This window comes from Notolabrus celidotus, chromosome 4 (genome assembly GCF_009762535.1).
Source record: "Notolabrus celidotus isolate fNotCel1 chromosome 4, fNotCel1.pri, whole genome shotgun sequence".
In the NCBI taxonomy this organism is placed as follows: Eukaryota; Metazoa; Chordata; class Actinopteri; order Labriformes; family Labridae; genus Notolabrus; species Notolabrus celidotus.
The window spans coordinates 15,412,260-15,439,839 of NC_048275.1; the positions used below are offsets into that span (position 1 = coordinate 15,412,260).

General features: G+C 39.7%; 1 protein-coding gene across 1 annotated transcript in view; it reads right to left on the reverse strand.

Annotated features, from left to right (window-relative positions):
• Positions 1–23,357, reverse strand: part of LOC117812066 (receptor-type tyrosine-protein phosphatase epsilon-like) — a 33,092-nt gene extending 9,735 nt beyond the window's left edge. The window contains exons 1-5 of the mRNA XM_034682652.1: positions 22,723–23,357; positions 12,785–13,028; positions 2,139–2,210; positions 988–1,084; positions 436–509 (exon numbers count right to left, since the gene is read on the reverse strand). Coding sequence (XP_034538543.1) covers positions 436–509; positions 988–1,084; positions 2,139–2,205 — 238 coding nt within the window. The 5' untranslated portion in view covers positions 2,206–2,210; positions 12,785–13,028; positions 22,723–23,357. The remainder of the gene's footprint in view (positions 1–435; positions 510–987; positions 1,085–2,138; positions 2,211–12,784; positions 13,029–22,722) is intronic.
• Between the last annotated feature and the right edge of the window lie 4,223 nt (positions 23,358–27,580).

Consider the following 27,580-nt stretch of genomic DNA (forward strand, 5'->3'; position numbering starts at 1 on the left):
TTTGAAGGAATATATTGCGGTCAGACTGCTAACGTTTCCCAGTAGAGAACATTACAAGCTCTCATTGCACCTGCAAAAACAAGCCTCATGGCCATTAAGATTTCCTACTTCTGTGGGCACATGACAAAAATGATTTCTTGAGTCGTAAACATTGTGCTCCTGCTGCTGCATGAAACTGTCTTAACTCACAATTTGGCCTTTTCCATTTATTTATTTATTTTTTACTTGAAGTGAAAGTTTATATGGCTCCCTATGTGCTTGAAAAGCTAAGGGCCTTCCAAAACCTTTTCCAGCTACCTTGGACTTCACATCGTGAAATGTTCCTGGTCTATAAAGACTGTAAATCTGCAATTAAAATAAAAAAGACATAAAAAGTGAAAGGCTGCTTTATATTTTCATGCACCAGTTGTTATATTGAGTACAGCACAACAGTACCTTGTTCCTCCAAGAAGCCATTTGGAATCTTTTTATCCACAGAGGTAACCAGAGCTTTCCTGTGGTTTTTAAACCTACAGAAAAAGACAGGGGGAGAAGGAGAAGAGAAGGGAAAGCGGTCAAAAAGGAAAAAGGGCAGATACCTGTGCTGAAAAGGCAAAAATGAGCTGACCCCGATTTCTAGAATTGAGCTGCTAGGCACATAAGGTGAGCAAACAACAAATACCAAAACCAATATCAACCATTTGAGAGAGGCAAAGCTGTTCCTCCTCATGTCGTTGTCAGGAAGAGGACGCCCGAGCTGCCGGTCAGTGAATGAGTGTCTGTGGCCTGACCTGACCTGGCTGCTTTTGTTTGCAGTCTTACTTGAGGTGCAGCTGTTTACCCATAAGCCTCAGCCCACCGCCTGTTCTTAAACCACCCCCAGCTCGGTGCCCTGACCTGACACGCATTCTCTCCGGTGTTCACACATATGCTAAAAGGGAGAAAGCTATAGAGAGAGTGGAGAAGTGGTTCAGTAAGTGGTGAACGTGTGTGCAGACAGTAGATCACCTCAGACAGTAGATGGTCAGCAGGACAACGATGATAAGCAGCAGGGATATGACCAGTGTTGAGGGCAGCACATGAGCACCCTGATGGGTGGGGTTTTCTGGAAAAAGCACAGAACATTTTCTGTCAAAAATAGATTCAGACAAGGTCTTTCAAGAAAAAAACCACATCTGTTCATTTCATATACAGCTACACTCAGAGGCTGGTTAAATAAGCTTGGCATAAAGACTGTACGCAGCAGGAGACAGCCAGTCTGACTCTGTCCAAAGGTGAAAAATACACCATGGTCTTCATAGCTTAAAGGTCAAAACACAAACTAACTTCCTTCTTATTTAATTCTCCTTAAGAATAAAAAAGAAAGATAGAAAACTGAAGCTGAGAGAAGATTTGTACCTTTCAAGAGAGTCAGGCTTGCTGTTTCCAATTGTTGTGCTGTTTTAGTCTAATAGGTCTAATAGATGTGTCATTACTGCAATTATGAACAGAGCCACAAGGTGGTGCCTCTCTCTGTCTGGTTGTGAACTAGAGTTAAAACTCAGTGCTGTAAGGATTCTCTAAACATTGCTCAACGGCATGCTGACTTCTACCTGGTAACAATAAGTGTGAGATATGTGCGTAACTGTTCTTTAATCATGTGTTATAGAGCCTTTAATATCTGGCTTTATATATAAGCGAAGTCCACATATACTTTGCAGACAAGACAGTGTCCACAGTTTGCTCAACTTACTCTATGAGAGAAAGCAAGTCATAAATATTTCCAAGATGTGCAACTCTTACTTTAAAAGCAAGACAATGTCCCTTTTGCTGAGTGATAGCCGCATTGGCTACAGGCTAAAAAAGGCCACCTTGATAATGGTACATGCAAAGAAATATTGTAGCAGATGCAGTCACTTGGACAGCAATATTAGTCTGAAGTTTGCTAACATATTATAACATTTGTTTAGTTCTTTTACAGTGTAGGTAACAGCAGAATAAGTATAATTGTAATGGCAAAATCCATCAGTAGATTGACCAGGGAATCAAACTATTATTAATAAAAACTCAACAAGCGGATTAGTCCATAGTATTTCCTCTTTCAAAAGTTACACTCTTGTTTCAACATCTTATCTTTTCAGTATGTGTTGTAACTGCTCTCCAGTCATTGCAACACTTACCTGCAGTTTGGTTCTCATGAGATGAATTATTCACAGCGATAGAGATCCCAACCAGAAATAACACCATTGTCACTGCAGATGAAAGAAGAAAAAAACCTGTCAGAAAAATATATTAAACTGTGTAATTGTTCACATTTCCACTAGAGGGAGCTAAAGCAACATGAAACACCATTGCAGCCTGGTGAAGCATACAGATGGCAGAGAGGGGAGCTCAGCTTTGATGAGGCTTGAGAGCCATGTCTGTCTCTCTGCTGAGCAGTTACAGTCCTTATGGGAAATCTGCTTGCACTCTTGTCCTGTCAGGCTGACTTAAAAGAGCAGCAGCATATCAAATAACCTGATATTCAGACATCAAACGACAGAGGAGGCTTTAACCCACAGGTGACAGTAACCACATCCCCCGTGGACATTTGGCAGAGGAGTTGAGCTCAACACAGTTTTTGTTAGAAGCCATCTCATTTTGCTGTATTGTCTTTGATGTGCAGCACTGTCCAGCCTGCGCGCTCAAACTGTCGGCCCTTTTTTTTTTTTTAACATAGTCCAATTACCATACTCTACACTGTGTACCTTTTCCTTGGATGTTAAGCTCAGGTAAGAATGCTAAAGTGCTGCGATAATATGGTGCTAAAATGCTCTGTTTTAAATGTTATAAAGACAGAGAATCAGAGATTTTTTTCCCCCATCATTTCACAAGCTCTCACATTAACCAGCAACTGAACAGTATACTCAAAATGCAGGCTACATTTGACAACCCCTTAGCTATCTTCAGAACAGGGCTAATGTTAGCATTCAACCACTTACTAAATAACAAGAAGTGGTTGAAAAACATTTAGCTAGTAGGTTTTTGTTGTTCTTTTACTGTTTCCTGAAAAATGATACATTTTTAATGTTAGCATTCAACCACTTCTAGCTAACATATCTGTTATCTAGAAGTTAATACCATTTGTGTAACATTATCAGTGGGACATAGCATTCAGCCTCTTCATAGCTAGCATAAATGTTAGCAAGGAATTTATGCCTCCCCTTCCATAATGTGTAGCACAATTAACAGGTATTTATCAGTGTTAGTATTCAGCCTCTTCATTGCTTATATCAGCAAGTAATTAATGTTAGCTTTTATCTACTGGTAGCTAATTGGTTGTCAAATAACCGGAGGGTCACTGGTTTGAGTCCCAGTATGGATGAAATTTGGCAAGTGGACTGGTGGCTGGAGCGGTGCTAGTTCCCTTGCATGGGCACTGCCCACCGGACCCCAAACTGCTCGGGGTGCGCTGGTTGATGGCAGCATCCTCACTCTGACATCTGTCCCGAAGTGAATGTACACTGCATGTTTGTGTATAAAATTGTATGTATATACCAAACTGTGTGTAGCATGACCAAAAAATAAGTGGAAAAAATTTAATTTCCCCCATGGGGATTAATAAAGTACGTTTCTTCTTCTTCTTCTCTTTTAACCTTGATAGCTGATGTCCCTTAACATTCATCAAATAAATTGTCTGTTCTGTTGCAGGTTCATCTGGAAATCAGTGAAACAATAATTGTTTGTCTGATTCACTTTATTTTTATGACCTGAAAGCGAGAAGGATGACATTATATTACAAGCTTCCCACCTCAGAAAAAATGGCCACTGTGCGACTACAGTCAATAGCCATTTTCAGATTTTTTAGGGGTATGGAGTAAAAGTGATAAACAGGCTTCAAGTGTTGTGTGAAAACAAGCATACGTATATAGGTTATACTGTTGGCTTTCTGAACAAGGCCAGATGGTGTTGTTTTCCTTTTACTGCAGCATCTCCCCTTTTCTCCCTCCATCACTCTGTCTCTCTCTTTCCCTCCCTCTGCAGTGAACCATCATTTTAGTCCAAACCACATTCTCACTGTTCCCTCTTACTTTATTGCTGGCAGCTATTAGTGATTTATTTGGGGCAGAGCTCCTCAAGTGTCTATCCAAAAAAGAAAAGGGATATGTCAGCTTCCTCAAATAAAGCAGAGTTAAATAGAATCTGACACATTATCCTTGAGTCTTATTATCTCCAAAATGTAACAGCCAATTTCTTCAAAATCACATCTTTGTCTTTTTTTCCCCCAAAGTCCTCAAAATGAAAGGGTAAGAAATCACAGAATAAATTGGGCAAATGGGACAAATATGGCTAAATGGTTTTGATGGAATAAATGAAGGAAGCAAGAAATGAGTGTCCTAATTTATCCTCTGTTCCTAGTCCCTTTCTCGTTATAGAGGCCACAAGACAGGATGGAATAATTCATTGTGTCAATTTAGTTCTTCTGGAAATGGGTCATCTAGGGGCCTAATTTGTGATCTTTGAGAAAAATCCTTGCACATAACACTAGGGGGTTTCATATCTCCCAGAGCTTTTGTAGAAAATGGAGCATAAAATAATAATGCGCTAACAATGTGCTCAAAACAAAATTGATGTCCAAACTTATAAAGAACAACGAATTGACGCCTATGTGCTCTGCACATTAAACAGCCTCTCTCTGCAGTAACACTACACCCAGGATGCTGACATCATTAAATGCTCACAGTCCAAATTGATAATGCTGTTTTTCATGCATATTGTCATCAGAAAAACAAATCAAATGCCTCTCACAAGCATTTAATACCCCAGAATTCTGACCGTGTGCAAATGCATATTTCACACACACAACCACACACTGTCTTTTCTCACTTCACATGTATGAATGCCCGCACATACGTCCCACTGCCAAAGGCTATGTGTTGCATATGTGCCACACTCTGTTGGAGGAGCCAATTCTCTTCCCAGTGTTAACAAGCTGACAGTGTCGGCACCTGTTCCCCACTCTACCCCACTGCGCAAGTCACATTCACTCACACAGAGCCATCCTACAGCTCTATGCTGCAAGGCATGCTGGGTGTACGGGTCACAGCACAGGGCACTGAATATCTGTCATCTCCTGGCAGTCACAGTATATACACAGCATATAGCCAAGAAATGACAGAAGTGGAATATGAAAAACAAGTGGAATGCTCTGTCACTTTAACAGCCTCTATCAAATGAAAAAGTGTCATGCTGAAGTAGATAGCATGTTTCCTCTACAGCTGAGGAATAAAATGTACATACTGGTTATAAAACAAGGATGTAACTGAGGTAGTTATTGAGTTCTATCTGTTAATGCACTTTGTTTTGCAGTGTGGTTATCCGGCCAACAGAGGGACTTCAGAACACACAGCATGGTAGAGGAAGCGTGTAGGCAGTGCATGGAGTGGTAATAAAATCTTCTGTTGCCAATACTAGTGAAGCCACCTACTTCTTTATCTGTGTGGGTTGAATGCACTGATTGTGAGTCATTTTCATAGAAGCTACATATTTGTAAGTGTTTTGTGACATTGAAGGAGATCAGGTACAACATTTTTCTACACGTTTTCAGACAAAGTACAGAAGTTTTTGTTTTCCTGAGGTGAAAAATGAGTTATATGATGAATGAAGAGGTCAAACTTCAGATAAGGCATCAAAACTTATTTTCATGAAACCATAATCTTTATATCTTTTGTTTGTTCTAAGTGGAATTCATGGTACAGTTGTGGCACTGGATCTCATTACATGGTACAGGTGTACCTAATGAAGTGGCAGGGGGTGTATATTAATAGCTTAATTAGCATATTACATCATCCGTCCCTTGGAAGAAAGCAGAATTCATGTTAAAACCCATTATTAACGAGGGTAAAACATCTTTGGTGTTATAGGCCAGCAGTTAGATCATTCACTCCAGATATTTGCTTTTCTGTCCAATTAATGAAATCCTGGTAACAACATGATGACTTCAACCTCCTGCACCTGCTTGACATTAATGCTGCTGGTGGATCTAATTATGCTGCATCACTTGAGCTGAGAGTGCAGAAGCAAACCATCCCACCCATGCATGATGCAGAGATAAGTTCAGAGGCATCACATGCTGTTTGACCCTCGAGGGGTAGTGTTAATGTTATGTGCACAAATATGCATAATAAAACACTGATCAACTTGTGTTTGTGACTAGAGATAAAAATAAGCACATGATGTAATGGTGTTTTGGATGCAAGACAACTACAGAAACTTAAAAAACCTAGGATGATACATACTGCAAAGTCTTCAATTCCCAGGACTCACAGCACCATAAAATGAATCTGTGCTGCTTCACTTCAACACCACCTTCACCTTGGCACTCACATGAAAAAAATGAGACTAGAAGAAATACAGAAATGTCTCTCTTCCTTCTGTATGCCAATCCTGCAGCATGCTCAGTCATCTTTATCATTAATTTAAACCAAACTGTGCAGGAGGAGGGGATTTTTTGAAATTTATTAAAAATAAAAACCACATAAAATCTGAAGTAACCCAGGCAAGAGAAGTTTCTTCTTGAGCTGACTCTAAAAACCCTGACAGATTGAAAACCACAGATGTGGTCTGATGACATAATCCACGAAACAGCTGAATGAAACAAGAACATAATCTAAGTGCTAAGAAAATGTGTTAAAGCAAAAAGTGGTGCAGAGTTACATAAAGCATAATAGTATCACTCCTTATTAACCTTGGTTAAAGACATCATGCAAATAAGTGATTATATCCACACTTAAGAGAGCAGTACATAGTAATGCGCATGCTTGTGTAGACATACATATGTGATGGCTCCTCCTACAACCCTAACTCAGCCCATTTTGTCTCTTTTCTAAACAGAAAATACTTGAATTCAATAAAAAAATATCTTTAAACATTATAGAAAGCTGCTCATCTTAAGGTAAGATCTTACACTGAACACCTTCATCTCAGAAGTGTCCCTGATTCTTCCACCTTCTGTCTGCTTTAACCTGCTGGCAATTCTCTGCTTCATATTCTTTTGATATGTGTGCTGTTTAAGTGCTTTGATTTGATATAACACAATAAATTGCAGCCCCATATCTCTGGGCATTCTGTTACAGCTTCACAGACAGGTACCTCTTTAATTTGCTCAGCAATCCTTCTAGGCATGTTTTAACTCAAAGCATACTGACACACATGGAGAAGCAATGATTCTTAACTTTTCAGCAGCACTACAATATTGTGCTAATGGAAAGCAGCCTTCAATCATCACTTTAAATGATAGTTATAAAATCACACTAAAAATATAAACTCAGTGTTTTTATACCATACATGTATAATTTTAAATTAAACTCTATAACACCTCAATTCCATCCTGTTTTAATCTGCGTATACATTCACAGGCTCTCAATTATCTTCTAGAGTTGTAATTGCTGATCCTGCTTAAGGTTATGAACGCATCATTAAGCCTGTCCAAGCAGCCATGTTTTATTGCATCGACCTTATCAAACCCTGCTGCCTGCCAAAATGGGTTTAAGTTCCTATACTTGTGACTTGATGGAGGGTGTACTAAAATCAAAAAAGCCACAAGAACAGACTCTTAGCCCACAGCTTTGGTTGAGTGATTATGTGCCAGTTTAACCTGACGGCCTTCATACAGTGTTTCTAGATCAAAATACTGCAAAACCGTGCAACACATGAAATGATATCTATCTGTCTGTGCTGGTTTGCATCCAGAGAGTAGAGCAATGCAGCATTATGGCATTAGCATAGACAGTATAAATAATGGACGTAGTATCCTTGACGTCACCCATCTGTTCCTGAGCGCTTTTTTGAAGCCAATCATCGGTGGGAGCCATATTTGTAATGCTGAGCTCAACAAAATCTAGTGTGAGGTAAAGAGGTGGGCTTTGAGCCTCCTAGCCAACAGCTATGTGTTCCTGCCTGTCAGTCAAGTCAGTCATATCTTTATTTGGGCAAAACTCGTAATCTTAATATCTTCTGAATAGTTGCGTCAGAAAAAAATTCACCCCCCCGTACAGTGTGTGCCGATAGAGAAATTAGCTATGCTGTTTTTTGAACCAGGCTGTAAACGTGTTTATTAATGCTGCAAAGATAGTCTTTTTTTAATTGGTGTCTATGTGGTTTCCGGTGTTTCTCCAGCCAGCCTCAAGCGGATGCTCAATGAATTGCAGTTTATAACACTTCCGCATGGGCTTCAAATTTTGAGACCAGAGGTTGCCACTTGGGCATTAGCCATTAACTGCTACGGCCGCTAGTGGCTGCACTACAGCTTAGGCAGAACATATGACCAGCATTTCAGGCCACAAACAACAGAAATATCAATTGGTTTGACAGACTAGCAATTCTTTTGCAAACAAAACATTTAGTCGACTAAAGGCGCTCATCCCTCATCCAAAGTATAGGAAAAACATAACTTAAAGAGGATGCTAGCTTTAACATCAGGGGGTCACTAAGGTACAATACAAAGGGGGCTCAGTTTTTCTGCTAATACTTCATTCATTTAATAGTTGCTGCAATATTTGACTTCCAAAAAACTACTAGAAAGCTTATTGTGGCTAAAGTTACAGTAGTAAATTCACCCTCAGGGGACCAAAGACGTGAAACCTAGCTCAAGACAATCGGTCCAATAGTTGTTCAATAATTGGTGGACCGAACAATCAACAGGCCAACTTTGCTATTCTTAATTAAGGGAAGGGTATTCATCGAGGTTGATACCGTTATTAAGCCTTCACAGAGATCTGAGTCTTTTATTTATTATGACACGTTTTTTAACAGAGCCGGCGTTGCCTTTGTTGAAATTTTTTTTTATTACCTTTGCCTTAAAGTAATTTTGCTGACCCAACTGGAGCACATCACAACCTTCCGTCACCTTTTCAGTTGGCTATCAAATTTGAATCCTTCTTAATTTAATAATAATAATAATAATAATAATAATAATAATAATAATAATAATAATAATAATAATAATAATAATGCATTTTATTTAAAAGGCGCCTTTCTCAGCACCCGAGTTCCCTGTACAGTGCAGGGAAAAAAAAAAGGAAATTAAGCTGATAAAATCAACAAGGCATGATACAGTGCAATCAATAAAATCAAATAAAATTAACAGGATCAGATACAGTGCAGTGAAGAGGTGTAATCAGAGTGAATAAGACAGTTTAAAAAGATGTGTCTTGAGATGGGATTTAAAAATGGTAAGAGAGTTGATGTTACGGATGTCTGGTGGGAGGGAGTCCCAGAGGTGAATTTAGCACAGCTTTCAACCTTTGATTACTTTTTTTAACCAAGTGTTCTTGCTATAAAGTTTGGGTGCGCCTACCAGAGGTGCTTTGAGTGGAAGAGGAGAATGACTGTCCCAAGTTGAGCACGTTTTCCAACCTAATGACAGTCACATGTACTGCACTTTGGTTAATGGACAACACTGATGTGCTTGACCATAGAGGTTGTGTTTCCCCCTTGAAAGAAATGATCTTGCAATATAAATTGCAACACTTCCTCCTTCATATGGCAAAATGTAGCCAAAATGTAAACCTCTTTGCACATTCAGTCATCCTTGAGACAACTAGGTTCTTCTTTTAGTTTCTGTAGTTTTGTAGTTATTGCGCTACATCATAGGACCCACAAGAGCAGAATTAATGAGCTCAAACATTATTGATTTGGGGGTTTTGCAAAATGCGGACCTAGTCACTAATAGGATCAGATTTCGATCCTCACCCCTATTAACTTGCACAAGACTTTTAAAATCATTAACCAGTGTGTAGCACACAGTGGTTGATTGGTATTAACCACAATAGGTGCTGGGATATGACACATGGTCAGGACAAAAATAAGGCCGCACATGCTTGACCTTTCTCCAGGCTCAGAGCAAAAGAAATGACCATTGGTATAAAAAATGCATGACATCAATTATTCAACATGCTCCACCAGTGACACTCAGTGGAAGACATTCACAGATATTTCCCCCCCCCCCCCCCCCCATAATGCTTACTGAACTGTAGTTTCTGATTGTAACAATGGGAGCCATATTGCCAGGATGCATGACGTCTAATTTCCAAACACGAGTGAGAAAAAGAGAACACGGACTAAAATGGATAGCATTTGTACCGCAGGCTAGTAATTGGACTTATAACAAAGGTAAAGAATGTTCTGGTTATAGGGGTTTCTCAAACAACAACATATATCAAATAGATAGCTGTATCCAATCATGTCTCAGTTTCTTCGCAGATCAATACAGCCTCAAAGACAGATCCACATTTTGTTTGGCAGATAGAGGACGGCATGTGTTGCGGACAAAAAGATAAAGAAACCTTTCCTTTGTGTTTCCAAGGAGAGGAAGAACAAAGGCAGAACAACACAAAAAAAGAAACCAGAAAACCAGAGACAGCCACCACTTCCACTTCTCAAGTGCCAGGGAAAAGGATAGAACGAGAGCACAAACACATGTCAGTAAAGTGTGGCAGCAGAGAGAAGAGGGGAGAGATGAGGGAGGAGATGAGATGAGAAATGAGGGGGAGAGGAGTGGAGAGGAGTGGAGAGGAGCTGCAGGAGATAAATGTCTAGATTCTGGGTTCAGAGATAACAGCTATAATGGTAGACATCCTCAGTACACAGAGGCAGTAAAAAAGATGAAGCTGTATGGTCCTGTAACTCGCTGCTATTTCTTCAAATGGAGTTTGCCGTATTTCAGATAAGATGGAGGCTTTCAACGAGACAAATACATCTGTCAAACATCATATTTCAACAACCCTTATCAAAAACATATGATGCACAACATTGGAAAGGGTGCTGTATCTTTGTCTCATCTTCTAGCTCCTTTATCCTGGACTGTGTTGTGTGCATACTCAAAGGAATCATACAGGAGAGGAATTTAAAATCTGTCTAAAGAGGAGATACAGTAAATGTTAGGGGTGTACAACTTTTTGACTTCCGATACGATACCGATATTGCAGCCTTGAGTTTTGGCCGATACCGATATCTATCCGATCCGATATCAGCACGAATCATACATACTTTTATTACTTATTTTGTAGTATTGAATGTTAGAAAAGGCTTGATCAAGTGATATTACTCAAACAGAGAACAATAAATAAAACATGTTTGTGTAATATCTGAAGTTAAATGATTTAGCCTGTCCCTGCTAAAAAGTATGAGGATATAGGACACAGGTGATGGAGGGGAGTCTGTGTACCCTGGCTACACCTGTTCCTTCCGAGAGAGTCTTCTTGAAGACAGGGCAAATACTCACTGAGAGGAGAAATCGGATCAGCCCATCGAAGATGAGGCATCTGATTTTTCTCAATGCCAAGCTGCACTGAGGACATTAATAATGTTTGCTCCAGTTTGGTTCTGGTTCTGTTTACTTGAGATTGGTTCTGGTTCTGTTTGCTTGAGTTTGGTTCTGGTTCTGTTTGCTTGAGTTTGGTTCTGGTTCTGTTTGCTTGACTTTGGTTCTGGTTCTGTTTGCTTGAGTTTGGTTCTGGTTCTGTTTGCTTGACTTTGTTCTGGTTCTGTTTGCTTGAGTTTAGTTCTGGTTCTGTTTGCTTGAGTTTGGTTCCGGTTCTGTTTGCTTGAGTTGGTTCTGGTTCTGGTTCTGGTTCTGTTTGCTTGAGTTAGGTTCTGGTTCTGTTTGCTTGAGTTTGGTTCCGGTTCTGTTTGCTTGAGTTGGTTCTGGTTCTGATTCTGTTTGCTTGAGTTTGGTTCTGGTCATGGTTCTGGTTCTGTTTGCTTGAGTTTGGTTCTATTTCTGTTTGCTTGAGTTGGTTTTGGTTCTGATTCTGTTTGCTTGAGTTTGGTTCTGGTCATGGTGCTGGTTTTGTTTGCTTGAGTTTGGTTCTGGTTCTGTTTGCTTGAGTTTGGTTCTGGTTCTGTTTGCTTAAGTTTGGTTCTGGTTCTGTTTGCTTGAGTTTGGTTCTGGTTCTGTTTGCTTGAGTTTGGTTCTGGTTCTGTTTGCTTGAGATTGGTGCTGGTTCTGTTTGCTTAAGTTTGGTTGTGGTTCTGTTTGCTTGAGTTTGGTTCTGGTTGTGGTTCTGTTTGCTTAAGTTTGGTTGTGGTTATGTTTGCTTGAGTTGGTTCTGGTTCTGATTGCTTGACTTTGGTTCTGGTTCTGTTCTGTGGATATGTTTGCAGTTTTTTGTTAAATTGTACAATAAAAAAGTTTGATTAAAACACTAAACAAAAGTAAGAGTGGTTTTGTAACAGAATAAATGCACAAAATTGGGCAATTATAATGCCTCTCATAAAAACACTGTACGTAAAAGGGTTTTCAACAGACAAACCATTAGTTTTTGCAAAGTTAAGGTAAAACATACAGCTACAAAAGATCCTAAATTAAGAGCCGTTCGGGAGTCGAAAGAGCCAGCTCTTCTTTGGGAGCCGAGTCAAAAGAGCCGGCTCTCTGAAAAGAGCCGAACTTCCCATCACTACTTTGAAATGCATCTACATATTTGATGACAAGGAGTTGATCCAAACTTACTAAATGTGTCTGATGTTTCACCAAACTGGATTAATTCAAGCTTTAGACGTGGAGCATTTTACGGTGAGTAGTAAACAGACCTGTCCCCCGGTTGTGTCTTTGTCACGCACACCAAAAATCATCAATGAAAATGAGACATGCATGGAGCATAGGCATGGAGGCGGAAAGAGCTGGTTCACACAACACTCCTTCTGCAGGTAAAGACCAAGCTAACACTGAGCCCCTCAGATCCCGAGTAAATATTGTGTCATTTCCCTTTAATGGATTGAATTTCAAATGATTCCCTGACAGAGAATTGACCTTGTGTGCGGTCAGAGGGGTAGATAATAGACTTACACTTCCAAGCAAGACCAGTGTGATCTGGTATCAGTTGACCCCTCAGTCCATAGCAGTCATGTGATCCCAGTTACTCTCTTGGTTTGACTTATTAGGGCTTCTTCGACCCTCAGGGTATCTCCTGCTCACATTCTCTCCAAAGTAGCGATAAAGATACTGGATGAAGAGTTGACAAAGATGCCTTTTTTATGCTTGAGGTCGCAGAGCTTCACAGCGGAATCAAGGCACAGGGGATGTTGGAAACCTGGGGAATAAAGAAAGAGTTAGAAATGTATAAAAGATCAACAAAAGCTGCTCAACATTTTATATTTGTAACAGTAAAAGAGGCAGATTTTCTGTGACTCAATGTTAGGCTGACTAAAAATGAATCCCTGAAATGCATGAATACACAAAGAGAGGAGGAATGAGTGGGAGTCTGCATCTGTGCACAATATGTCTGAGTGACTATGCACTGCATTTAATTAACTGGGTAAGAGTTTGTTGACGTGGAACTGGATCTTTACTGTACATGCTGAATGTTTGTGTACTGTTTAAAGCTCCCCTCTACAAAGAGCCCCCTCTGTATCAACTTACAGAGCTCACTGGTGCAAAACAAATAAAATTAACAAGCTATGTATCTTCAACCATGCAAAACTAATTGCCCATAAATTAGTCTCGAAATCAGTTTTTGCACACATGAGAAGTTTGCACACATTTGCCTCTTGTTCCCAACAATGTGACGGTAATAATTACCTTCAAATCTAATGAAAGTAAACAGAAGAATGGCATTTACTAACAGAGTGTTTTAATTAAACACAGCCCTGAATGTATCCCCGAACATAACCGTACAAGAATACCATTTGATGAAGTGTTTAGGAACGAATTCTTCAGTATTTACACAAAGACTTTATTGTGATGTTAATCTATCGCCTTGTCTGACTCTTTGAAAAAAAAGCATGCCTCCACTGCCTCCCTGACTCCTACTCTCCCAGAGTCCAGCTGCCCACAGGTGTGACACACAAAGCCATATTGTTAACATTTGGCCAATGTGACGTAGCCGAGCAGAAAGCAGAGAAGAAGAGGTGAGTCAGTCACTTAGACCCATCTGGACGTGCCCACTCAGTCTGAGGAGAATGAATGAACAAGGTATGGAAAACACCTCTCCCTCCCTGCAGTGCTGTACGAGCTCTGCTCAACTTTTCCAAATGATGCAAAGTCTCTGGCATCTGAACATAAACATGTTTGCCATTAAAAGCACCCCCTTTAACCCCAGAACTGTAAACCTGGTTAAAAGACTCTACAGAAATGCAGCTTTAAGATGTGGTTTAGTCTTGCACTTCTGTAATGGGACTGAAAACAGAACTTTTCTGTTGTCAAAAAGAGGGGCCAGCTTTTAGAATAGGGGACACTGAAAAATTTTCCATATGCCAGACACATTGGCAAATTATTAAAATGTTGATGTGTTACTATTGCTAAGTGGCAGCTTTGCACCATAAAACAGTCTAGAATGGAACAAACACAAGAAACTGGACTTTTTATACTGGTTCATAGACTCCTAAAGGCTTGTTTCTACACCCTTATCAGTGTTTTAATGTGCTATGATTAAGATCATTCTAAAGATATGGACTACATTCTTATATTTCTATATAGTATCTTTCTTTTCTGATACAAACCAAAGCACAAAAGAGTCTCTACATTCTTACATTAGTCATACATTTTCCCCATTTGTCATCTAAATGAAGCTAAGCATAACTTCAAGCAGGAACACTGTTTCCAATTGATTCATTCAGAAGTCACTACTCATCCACATCAATCCCTCTCCCTATCTCGTTCCTTCTGGTGATTAACTCATAAGTATTTACTCTTTCAAGTTCTAAACTAACCAGATTCAGCCTTAACCTTAATTGACCAATCATCCTGCCGCTGCCAAAAATCTAAATCTGTTCTCCTCTGTTCTGCTTTCTGTCTGGGTTTCAGTTTAAGCGTTACAACCAAGCGCCAACCAGTCTTGAGAAATGAAGCCGATGCAGAAGTGATAAAAACTGCACTTCCTCAAGGGCACAGGAAACCACATACACACTCATTCTAAAAGGCTCATCTTTAAAGCAAAAATAAACATGTTTACTGACTGTTTCCAAAAAATGGTTTCGGTCTGAATAGCTCATTTCTCTATCAGCACACACTGTACGGGGGGTGAATTTCTTTATAACACATCATTTTTAAAGATATTTAATCTTACAAGTTTTGCTTGTAGCTGACTTGACTGACAGGTTGGCACACAGTATTTGTTAGCAAGGAGGCTAAAGGCTCACCTCAACTCCACCTCTTTGCCCCATGCTAGATCGCCCGAAAGTTAGACTGAGTCAACATTTCCTATATTGCGACTGGCAACGATAGGCTGCCAAACTCTACTTCAAAAACGAATGGGTGACCTCCATGTATTGCACACTCTACAGCCCTCCTCCACCCTGGTCACTGCCAATTCATCTCATCAGCGTCCAGCTCTTCAGCTCATCCTGCATACTTCCTTCACCACCACCCACGACCAGTGTCAAGACTCCACAGGGGGGTAATCCTATTCTGCTCTCGACCTCACTACTTCTTCGAGTACATGAAGACAACACGATGGAGTCTAACCACAATAGAAACTGCACATTTCTCAGATTTTCTAAACTTGTAAAATAAGAATTATTCTCATAATGAAGTCTCTCCTGATTGAATAAATTATATAGCACTGTGACAAAAAACATCCCAGTGGATGCAAGACTACCAAAGGAAACTCAGTCAAAAAATGTCCTTCAAAAGACGTAATCAGGCACACTGTAGTACTGGTGTAGAATTAAACTGCTTTTATTGTACAAGGCAAAATATCTTAAAAACAGCCAACTCAGGTCTTCATCAAGGCTAATAATATTTAGCAATAGTATCTCTTGTCATTTGTGTTCGATCATACATCTTCACTATCATTGCACGTGTTGTAGGAATCCCTCTCGCTCCCTCGGGTCTTCCTCCTCCCTCCACCTCTCTATGCCCTCGGCCCATCTCAGCACCATGGGGAGCAGAGCTTTCAGTCGCTCTGCTCCCCAACTCTCGAACTCACTCCCACCAGACATCAGAAATATTGACTCTACCCCTCTTCAAATCAAAACTCAAAACCCATCTGTTCCAATCCGCATTCTCTGTTTAATTTTCACTGCTTCTTTTTTCACTTGGTGTTACTTTGGTTGTTGTTTTTATTTATTTTATCGTGTTATCTTATTTATTGTGTTTTAATCCCTCTGTAAAGTAGCCTTGAGTGTTAAGAAAGGCGCTTTTAAATAAAATGTATTATTATTATTATTCAGTGCAGCAGCTGCCGACACAAGCCCCTTTCACACATGCACAAAACTCTGAAATTCTGAAAATGATGTCGGTGGATACATGTGTGGACAAAACCGGCTGAATTTTCACCCTGACTTTACGCAGATTTTCCTGCCAGCCTCTTAAGACATTTCCCCAAGAAGTCAGGGTAAGCCGATGTGAGAATGCAGTGGGTAATAGTCAGGAAAATTCTCTGTGAGGAAGTGGGCGGGGCGATGTTGATGTCCATGTCGAGAGGTGTTTCTCTAAACACTCTTTACTGCTTGCCTCATTTGTCAGTATCATATTTTCTACTGTTCAGTCAGTATAAGGGAAACACCCTTAGACATGATGTAGCAAAACAGTCACCTCCTCCTCTCCCTGTGCATGCATTACCCAGCCAGCCCCTCTCACTTAAACCAAACAGAGCACACCAAGTTGTTAGAGAAGGTCCATCAGACAAAATCTACAGCTGTGAGGTGTAATGTGTGAACTCCAAGTTCTTGAACAGAGTGTCCTGAGGTTATCTAAAAAGTGTCAGGACTTCATGTGTGAAGTGCTTTTGTTCTGTTTTTGAGTCCCTGGAGTGGGTTAAGGTCCAAAAGCACCTACGGTAATGTAACCCTTTCATAGAAAGTCCCTGGCAGGATGACGCCCATGTGTTTAAAACTCCACACCCAAGCAAAGATGACTCAAATGATGTAATTTCTGTAATTTTCTCAGGCTGGGCTACCCCTGAACCACAGAAAACAATATACAGCTGGTTTCACTGGCTGTGTAATGCTCTGTTATTTGACATGTAGATTTATGAGGTGTTCCTTATGGTAAGAGCAAATATATTGTTCCACAGCAGAGTAACGTCTCACCCTGCTGTATGTCTGTCTTAATGTGGAGCTTGGGAAACATACAGATGACATACAAAAGGTCATGCTGAGAAAAAAAAAAAAATGCAACACAGTTCATGTGACCTCTGACTTCCGGCCTGCAAATGCTAATCGTGTTACTAGTTCTGTCAATCAATGATGAGTCACAGGAAGAGCTCTGTTCTCAGGATCTGAGCACATTTCAGCTCAACTTACAGCTGAATGTTATTCAGTGGGTTTAAGAAAAGTTAGTTACAAAGCAGAGATTCAAAGACATTAATAATGGATAATAAAGTTAGCATGCTATATTGAAGTTAAAACACGCTCTAGAGAACTAGGATGGGCTTTTTAAAATCCTGGTCTTACTTTTATGAATGCAAACAAAGCCGGAGCTAAATGATAATAGGTATGAAATATTTATACATATCCATTCATTTTCAAACCACATCTTAATCACCTAAAAAGTATTGTGGGAAACTTTTACAAAACCATCTTTATCTTTTCACACACTCCTCTCAGCTCTGCACATTCAGCCTGAAGAAGACAGAGACATGCTCACGACACACGAATACTGCAGGCACAAGCACTTCCTTTCTGTGCCGCTCTGGTCATTGACTAAGAGGAGAAACATGCAGGCCATTAAAGTTTTATGAGAGTGCAGTCATCACCCAGTGCCTCAATCACTAATTCATAGGACAACAGACAACACTTATTACTGTAGCAAAGTATATGAGATTAAGTTCTATCCTTCTTTTTAAATAATATTTCAAATCCTTGTCCAAATCAATGCCATTCAAACACCCTTCATAATTAATGACTCAAATGAAGCTAAAGCTAGCTATTCGTGCTATTCATGTGCTCGCTTCCTGATCCATTTATTCAATATTGATGGCATCTATCCCAGAGTGGCACAGGCTTTCCCGAGATGACAAATCTGCTGTTTCATATGTAATGGATGAACTACTAACACAGATGCATGCAGTGGAACCTCCATTCATGATGCTTTATGAGGTGAGCAAACCGAGGCTGCATTATGTAAGTCAAATCTGATTTATGCTGGGTATCTATTTGTTTTGACTCTGTTTGATCTGTGGGGTATCCTGCAGAGAAACTGACTTGACAACAAGACAAAGTGTTGCTTTTTAAAGCAGAAGATGAAGACTCTCCTTGTTGAAAAAGATGAAGCAGTTCTTCCTTCTTTTGTTGAATCAATGAAAGGGACTTTTTTCGTGTTCACTTTGAGAGTTCATATAGGCTAACTCAGTACCCACACGAGTCCTGAACCCACACTGACCGCTCTACTGAGCGTGTCAGAGCCTTCATGCCGTGAAATAAGTGCCCATCGCCGAGAGAAATAGCTGAGGAATATTATTTTAACGCCTTCATATCAGAAGATGAGCAGAGTAATCTCCAGCCTCAAGTTTGAGGACTCTGAAAATGACACTTCTGGGCCACAGTAAAGGTGAAACCAGGGACAAGAGATAATAATCTCTGCAATTACAGCTCCAGCTCTCACTTTACTGCAGCTCAACCAGGGGGATGAGTCTGTTTCTTTTGAGTCCAGTAAGAGTGGGTTAGGGACAGAACCAAGCTAACAGTGCTCAAGAAGTCCTCAGATAATGTGACATTTACACATTCATCATGACATAGCTGTGTTAAATACTTGATTCTGATTGATCATTACTCCACAGCAACAGCCTGTTATTTCTCGACAGTGCACCATTGCTAACGGCTCTAATAACAGACTCCTGCAGACCAACTTCACATCAACCAGCCAAAAAGGCAGGAGAGGTTCAAGACAACAATCTGGATTTTTGGATAGAGAAATCTAAAAAAATTGAAAATGGCACATGAAGGAAACACTTAACCCTCCTGTTATATTTGTTTCTCTGGAACAGCAGTAATGTTCCTGGGTCAATTTGACCTGGGGCATATTCAATTATCCAAAAGTGTCAGAACCCCAAAAAATCCCAATACACATTTCTTTTTAATGGAATTTTTTAACTCAATTACTAACCATTTAAATCAAGATTTGGTCCATTGGTGTTCTTTAATTCTCACAGATCATGGTTCAATGAGGATAACTCACTCGTTTTTCATTCAAATTTCATTCTTTTTTTAATGTACATTGGAAAGACATAAATATAAATACAATAGTTCTACATGTCATAGATTTTTGTTTATTTTATTTTAAATTTTGATTTTTCTTTTTTTTGAAGTGATGTAAATAAATTAACACAACACCTCTTCTGTTACATGCTGCCCACATTTTTATGCTGCATTTAGCTGATTTGGAAGGCATATATTGCCTAAAATAGACTTGAAAAAGGGTCAATTTGACCCGCAAAATAACAGGAGAGTTAACAGAACATGGTGTGGAATATAGCCGTGTTTCTGGACTGATATATGAAAAGCAGAACAGCTTGATCAGAAGCAGTGCAGATTCATGTCATCCTGTTTACCTTGTTTATAGTTCAATGAAATAGTTTAGTTCATTAGTTTACAGCAATGTTAGCCCACTTTAAGAAGGCTACAGAGTTAGCTGTTACCACCTAGTTAGCACTAAGCTAAAGGCAGTGAGCTGCAGACTGTCATGCAGTGAATTGGGTGATCCTTATTTTTGTCCTTTATAAGATTTGTTGGTGACTGTGATGCGTTGTAATCCAACCATTTCAGTTGCAGTACATATACAGGAAACCACTTGAAGATTGCCATAAATACATGAGTGTGAATGTGTGATGAATCTTGTGACAGAAGCACATCTCCAGTTGAAATCTGACCTGAGCATAAACGTTCAATCGACATTTCTGAATAAAAGTTAAAAAAAACTTTCACTTTTCACTCAGTTTTCAAAGTCTTTTCAATGGTGGCCATCTCTTAAACATTTCATAAAATCATTTCTGATCAGTGTTCAGAGTAAAACTATTGATTTATCAACTCCTTAGGGGCGAGAATTTGCGTCAGGATCCTGCTCACCCTGTTAGAGTTACAATCAATGCACCAACAAACCGCTCACTATACATAATACTTCTGATACCACCTTGAATGCAGGAATCTCTATATGTGATTTAATCTGTCTATGCACTGCAGCAGTACCATATTTTGTTGGTCCCAGAAAAGATAGCTTCTTCTTTGCTGCTCCCCAATGATTATTTATTTGCTGATTAATTAATTCATTTAAATTTGTTTTAGTTATGACTGACTGTCAAATGAGATAACAAAACAGACCTTATTCTCTAGATGTATTATCTTTTTCCAATGTTTTTAATCTCAGTAAGCCCAAATAATAATGATATAATACATAATACAATAGTGATACAAAATAATATCAGATCAGTTGAGAGTCAGCGGTGTGTAACTGATCAATTATCATGATGTTTACACATATTTTATCATTCTGATAGCTTGTAGGTGCTTGGTTTTGGAGAATATGCAACTTTAAGTACCAGTATTGGTATAGTAACATGCTCAAACACATTGTTCTGTGCACAGATTACACCCTTCTGTTGTTTTAGTCTGACCTGTTTGTTTGCTGCTTCCTGTCTCCTCCACTGACAGTGTTTACTGAAACAGCTTCTTGAGATTATCTGCTGCAGCTCTCATTAAAATGAAAAGTCTGTATCTTCCCTCAACATCAGAGAACTTGAGCACTTCCTCTCCTCAGAGCAAGTTACACCACGAGTCGTGGTTTACTAATGAAACCCTGACCTAGCAAGTGAGCATGGCAAGCAAGGAAGTTTCAAAACGGTGCTACTTATTCATGATATCTGATTTCAAAAAGACAGCTTGACATAAGTCAGGGGTGCAATTTGTACTAGTAACTTTAAAATGGGTTGTGAAGGTGAAACTGCATTGTATCTGAGGATGAAAACAGAGCAGAAATCTCCTGGCCTACATCCAGATGCATGATGAATAAAGTAATTTCCATCCTACGCACTCTGTCATAATCAACACTGCAGACTGCAGCACAATTATGAGCCATTGCAGCAGAAACGGCAACGGATAACTCACAAAGACGACAAAAGCGACAAAAGTTACAGTTAAGATCAGTGAATCATGAAAAAGTAATTACCCAGGCACCTTCTGAAAAATGTATCCAGCTAAATTAACCTCTGGTTTGCACACAGAGGGACACTGAATGTGCCAGACAGGATGTAGTAGTGTAATCAAGATGACAAAATGTTCAATTATAAATCAGTGTGGATAAAAGACTTGCTTTCCCAGTTTAAATTAGAGGGAAAAACTATCAAAAGCAGCTTTATTAATGAAGAAAATATCTATAGAACAAATACATGACAGTGCATTCACACTGGCTGTGTCTTTGGTGAGGTGTCACAAAACTCTGTGGTGGAGAATGCCTGTGTTACAATTAAGATGATATACATCAAATCTCTTCAGTCTTACTTTAAAGAAGTACCAAAAAACAGGTTTCATACTGGTGACACCAAGGAAGCTCTAAGTTAACTTTTATGACTGTCAGCTGATTGAGCATCTATGGCAACCTCTGAATTATTCCCCAAGCAGATGGATATCATTGTAACCAAGGGAAGTGGATCACGTTGACTCACAGTGACTCATGTTTTTCTATCCGAGCTGTTGTCATATCAGTGTCCTGCATTCATGTGCCAGGATTTTTCAGCAGGGTCACATCTGCAGCTAAGCTCCAACAATTGGAAACAGGCCAGTGTCTTACTCACCTGGAGCCCTCATCAGAAAATGAGTCTGTGCATTAGCATGAGCCTAACTATAGCCCAAGTATTCCCAAGGAGAAAGAGATGTGGGTTATCCAGTCCAATATTTAGACCGCAGATGTGGAGTCTGAGGTAATTCTATAATTAACAGCAGATTTTATTGGGCCATTTCATCAAGACTAGGGCTTGAAGGTGGTGTTGTTGTGAATGAGGTTATGTGGACATTTATAATTCATATACGAACACATGGCTTTTTCCACTGGTTTCCTATTCTGAAGCAGTTATGACAAAGTGTTGCCTCATGTGCACATTACATGCTATCAACATGAATGTGCTTTACATTTTCCTGTAGGTATTTGCCATCAGTGCCACATTGGAAATGGGACAAATGGTTTTGCAGGAATGGGTGTATATTTTCAGGATGTCTGTTTTATTTGACGGCCAAAATCATTCAAATAATAGCTGTCATGATGTAATTATCTCAGGAAACAGGCTATATCATTGCAATCTCATGCAACATCCAGTGTTTAGCATGCAGCCCACAGGCCTGTCTACTACATGAACACTCCGTGTACTCGCCCCCTCGCGTTTTCTGTCTAGACCGGTGAAGATGCCGCGTTCCAATAACATGATTTAACATCAATTTTCTCTGATCACTGCACAGTCAATGTTTAAAAGGGGTTATACGTGGAAGCTGGAGCGATCACATGGAGCATCCTAGTGGTCGCTGGGCGTATGGATTTGCTCCACTAACCCATATTTACTGTATGTGGTCCATGCTGCTCTGTGCTGAGGAATGGCTGCATAGATGGAGTAGATGCATCTTCGCATCCTTTCCTCCTCCCCTGGAGATTTGTCCTAGCATTTTCTGCTTTAAGATTAACGCAGCACATCTAATTATAAGGGAATTACGCATCAGAGATACACAGAATGCCAGCGAGGGATTATACTATAAGGGTTGGTGAATAACAGACAGAAATCAGTCGCTGTTTACACATAAATACACAGATGGATAGCCTAAGTAGCCCGGCTCCTTTACAGTGCTGTTGTTTTCCCCGCATCTTACCGTGGTACTTTGCGGTGACCTCGCCTCACACGGCGCAGTAGCAGCAGCTGATGATATCGGTGTCTGTCTTTCCTGCTCGGTACCGACGTTTCCCCCTCTTCTCCTTTTTAGAGAGTAACACAAAACACAAGAAGCTGTCGAATCATCTAACCGGAGCCGAATGATGCGTTTAGCTTTCCCTGATGATGATGATCATGTTCCTGGCAGATCTCTCTGAGGATGCCCGCCTCCCTCCCTGCATGCACTCGAGCTGAGCGGATCCTGTGATGGCAGCCGGAGTAGAGAGAGGAGACCCTCCCCCGGGCGCAGAGCAGTGTATCAGGTGGACACTCAGCATCCTTCACATTCCTGCATCACTGGACGGTAAACGGGCAGAGGTATGTGTAGAAAGGCTCAGTTTGTTCTTGTTTTTTCTTTTCTGCTCCCCTGTGGTAGTTTTCACGGCTGACATTTAGGCTACGCATGTGACGTTTGTTCAATAGCCTGCATGAATAACACGCTTTAAGCTGTGACATTCCCACAGTGTTCCTCTGGGGGGTTTACACTACGAATTAACACTGACCTTATCAACTTTTAAGGTCTTTTGCTGCGTCACACTTGCATGTTTGGTGCCTTATTTAATGGCAACGATACATATTTCTGTATGCTAGCATTTTTTAAAGCTATAGTCTCATTCATTATTCATTCATTTATTCATTTTATTATCTACTCAGTTTTATTGATATTCTTAGCCTTAGTTTTATTTTCAACTCTTATCTTACCCTTTTTAAATCTATTTATTTTAACTATTTGTATTCTTAATTTTGACGCTTTGACTAGGCTACACATATGTTATTTGTGGTCCTCATTAGTCTCTATTTTATTTTATGTTATTTTAATTGTATTTTTTTATTATTTTTATTATTTTTATTATTATTATTATTACTATTATTATTATTATTATTATTATTATTATTATTATTATTATCATTATTTTCCCTTGTTATGTCTTGCCATTGTTTTATTTCTGCTTCTTTCTTGTTTTTCAATAACTGCTGTAAAGCACTGCGACTTGATGCATGTGCAGCAACACTTGCTGTTTGTCTGTTTGCCTAGTCTGATGTATGTTGGGTGCATCTATTGTTGTTCTGTTTTTATTTATTCTATTTGGAAAAATGTCTTCATGTTTTTAATTCTCAATGTAAAGCACATTGAACTTGCGGGTAATGAAATGTGCTTTATAAATAAAATTGTTATTGCTATTGCTATAAAGCACTTTGAGTTGCATTTGATTTGTATGAAAGGTGCTATATAAATAAAGCTTGATTGATTGATTGATTGATTGATTGATTGAGGAGCTCCATTTCAGGTGAAAGATGCCACATACGGTTATTAAAAACAACATACACTGTGCCATGAAGATAACCTGTACAGTTTAATATTTATAATAATGATAATGATGATGAATTAAAAAGAAATGGGTCTAAGTTATACTTTAAGGCCGTTATTGTAAGTAGAGCCACCTGCTGGCAAAGAGTTATGTGTTGTGCTGCATTTATGTGCTGCCAAAAAGTTGTAAACAGGACTAGCTATCATTAAAATGAAGTTACACACAGGATTACTTGTTGACAATTCTAATACAGTTTGTACAATGTAATTTAATGCCTGTGGTGTAGGGTTGGTGTATTCTTTTTATTACAGTGAATAACACTGCATTTCTGTGATGTATCTGCTGTGTTTCACTAATTTCTTTAGAAAAAAAAGATGTGTGTATACAATATGTTGCAGCAAAAATGCATTTTCTGTTTTATCTTTGTATGCCACTAAGTGTCAGTTTTGTATATGAATGTGATTCATAATGCTGAATGCTGGGTGGAGCTTTGGGTAATGCTGGCATGAAGTCAAGGCTCCAGGGGACTGCAGTCAGGTGCCTGAATAGAAGCCAACAGATTTTTAGACCGTGGTGCGTGGAACAGCTGAGGAGTTAACTTTGAGGTTATCCACTTTTTATTTTATTTTGTACAAGATTAATGGACATTTATGTTTGTATGGACCTGTGAATAAATGGTTGCTGTTAACAGGCCTTGACACTGACATCATTACTTGCCTACACTGACCACATGTCCGAAACTGGTTGCCGACTCGCCCCTCAGGGGCTTTTACATTATAATGGATTTGTTTGGATTAGTCTCTACACAATTATGTACATCATTTTTATTTCTGCCTTCCTTTTACTGATGCATGACAGCTTTACATCACAATCAGACTACAATCGCACACAATAAGTGGCATTTGCATGAGTGATTCATGAGCTTCGAGGCACACAGGAGGGCAGATCTGTTAAAGGGCAGCTGGGTGAAAAAGCCACTCTGTTCCCAAGCTGTGTAGCTCTACGATCAAATTCAAAGCCTAAGCAGGCTGGTGAGTATCACAAGGAATACATTTTATCTTCACTTTGTTTCTCAAGATTTGAAAGTATGATGAATAAATATGTTGCAATTCTTTGTGGCTTGTATTGACTTTCCCACAGTCATGGGAACAAATCATTCAGCTCAAGCTGTTTTGCTGACCTCTTGTGGAAGCTGCACTGAGGTAATGAAACGATTCAATCTTTATTTGAGGAGGACAGAGTTCCGCCAAACAAATACATTCGAGAGGCGTGGTAAGTCATTTACAAATGATGGTGTAATTTGTGTGAGATGTGATCATGGGCCACAATCCAGCCATTTAAAGGGGAACTGAACATCTTAGATGTGTTGAAAATAGGTGGCCCACATTGTTTTACAGGGTTCATGGACGTCACAGGACTAGCTGGTGATAAAATCAGACTTCATCTCACTGGTAACTTCTTTTACAGCACATTGTTAGGTTCATGACTTAACTAACTTTCATTCTTGACTCCCCCCTCTCCTTCCGGTCACACATCAAATCAGTCACAAAGTCTGGCTTCTATCACCTCAAGAACATCTCCCAGCTGCGTCCATCTCTCTCCGATTCAGTTGCCCATCCACGCTTTCATTACCTCCTGGCTGGATTACTGCAATGGAGTCCTGTTTGGGGTACCCAGCAATGCCCTGGATAGGCTCCAATACGTGCAGAACTCAGCTGCCAGGGATCTCACGCACACCAAGTCCTGGCAGTACATCACCCCCACTCTCATTCACCTCCACTGTACCGCATCACATATAAGCTCTTCCTCCTCACCTACAAATCCCTGCATGCCCTCGCCTCCCGATACCTGGCTGACCTCCTCTACCAACACACTCCATCCCGGAACCTAAGGTCTTTGGACCTGGGTCATCTCTCCATCCCCCGGACTAAGATGCGGACCATCGGGGACAGAGCCTTCAGTGTGGCAGCCCCCACTCTGTGGAACTCTCTCCCTCCCGACATCCGCAGCGCCCCAACCCTGGACACTTTTAAGAAAGCAATCAAAACACACCTCAAGGCCCTTCCCCGTTAGATATGCCCACCTACCCCCCAGACCCCCTACCTGACCCTGTGAAGAGACCTTGGGTTTCTTGAAAGACGCTATATAAATATCAGTTATTATTATTATTATTATTATTATTATTATTATTATTATTATTATTATCAACTGAGGATTCACCAAGAATATCTGCAAATGACCTGAATGAACAATATCAAATGAAAATAAGCACATAAGACATTCCAGTATATTTCAGACAAGTCATCCTTTTCCCACAGTCTTTCCAAGCTAACAGAATCATAAATATACAGAAGATTATAGCCTCTGAGGAACGAGCAGTTTCCAGTTCAGATATAAATATCTGCATACATCTCATAGACTGAGAGTTTTAAACAGTGAGGAAATTAAATTTTCTTTTTAACGCCCCAGATACCCAAGGAGGGATGCCTGTGGGAAAATCAATAATTTGTAAAATAAGGTTATTGTTTGAAGCAGCTGGCATATTCACAGGTCCAATGTAAAGTTGAGAACAAAGCTGGGCCCATAAATTAGATCTGCAATAAGCCAAGACCGTTACAACAATTACATGACTGAGGGAAAAAAAAGCAAAAAAATAATGTAATAACAGATCAGTGTTAAGAGTATGAATGGGAGTCCACATGAGCAGAACAGATGGTCACTGTTGGATCCAGATAACTCAGTCATTTATAATCACGTTATCTTGATCAAATGCATTTCTCATCAATCACTGAGATTGAGGTTACCAAACATAACCTTAGCACAACCTTGTCATAGTCAGCTGGATCAATTGCAGCCATATTGTGACTCCACCATCACATGCTGCACTGGAGATGATGGAAGAAAAAAAAATCTGTGCACTGTCAAAACTTGCAGAGAGAACATGACATCTTTTACCAGCCAACTACGCCTATAGCAGAATTTCTGGTCCATTTACTGCATCACTTCACCATTGGCTGGGAGTTATCAGCCTGAAAAATCACACTCCAGTCAAAGTGTAGCACGAGCAGCTCACGACGTGTTACAGCTGGGGGCAGTGTTGCTCCATAAATACTGACCAAACATTGACTAATGTTCTGCACACTACTGACTGATTTATTAAGTTTCATGTGTGTGTATGTGAGAGAGAGACTCAATCACTCACCTAATTTACCTCATCATATAATTGAATTACTTTAGTTTCAGTCCACGCTGAAGTCAAAAGAGAACCCACCGTCATGCTCGGCTTTAATAAACTAAAACGCAGTGTGAGTTAATGGTGGGTTTCTAAGTCAATTACCATAAAAATGCACTTAAGCTTGCTTGAAAGAAGAAAATAAATGATGTCTTTCATACAGCATCTATTTCAATCATTCCTAACCTTATCAGTTTGGCAACAATCATTTATTTTTGTTGGTTTAGGTAGAAATACGAGTTGTGTACATGGGATTT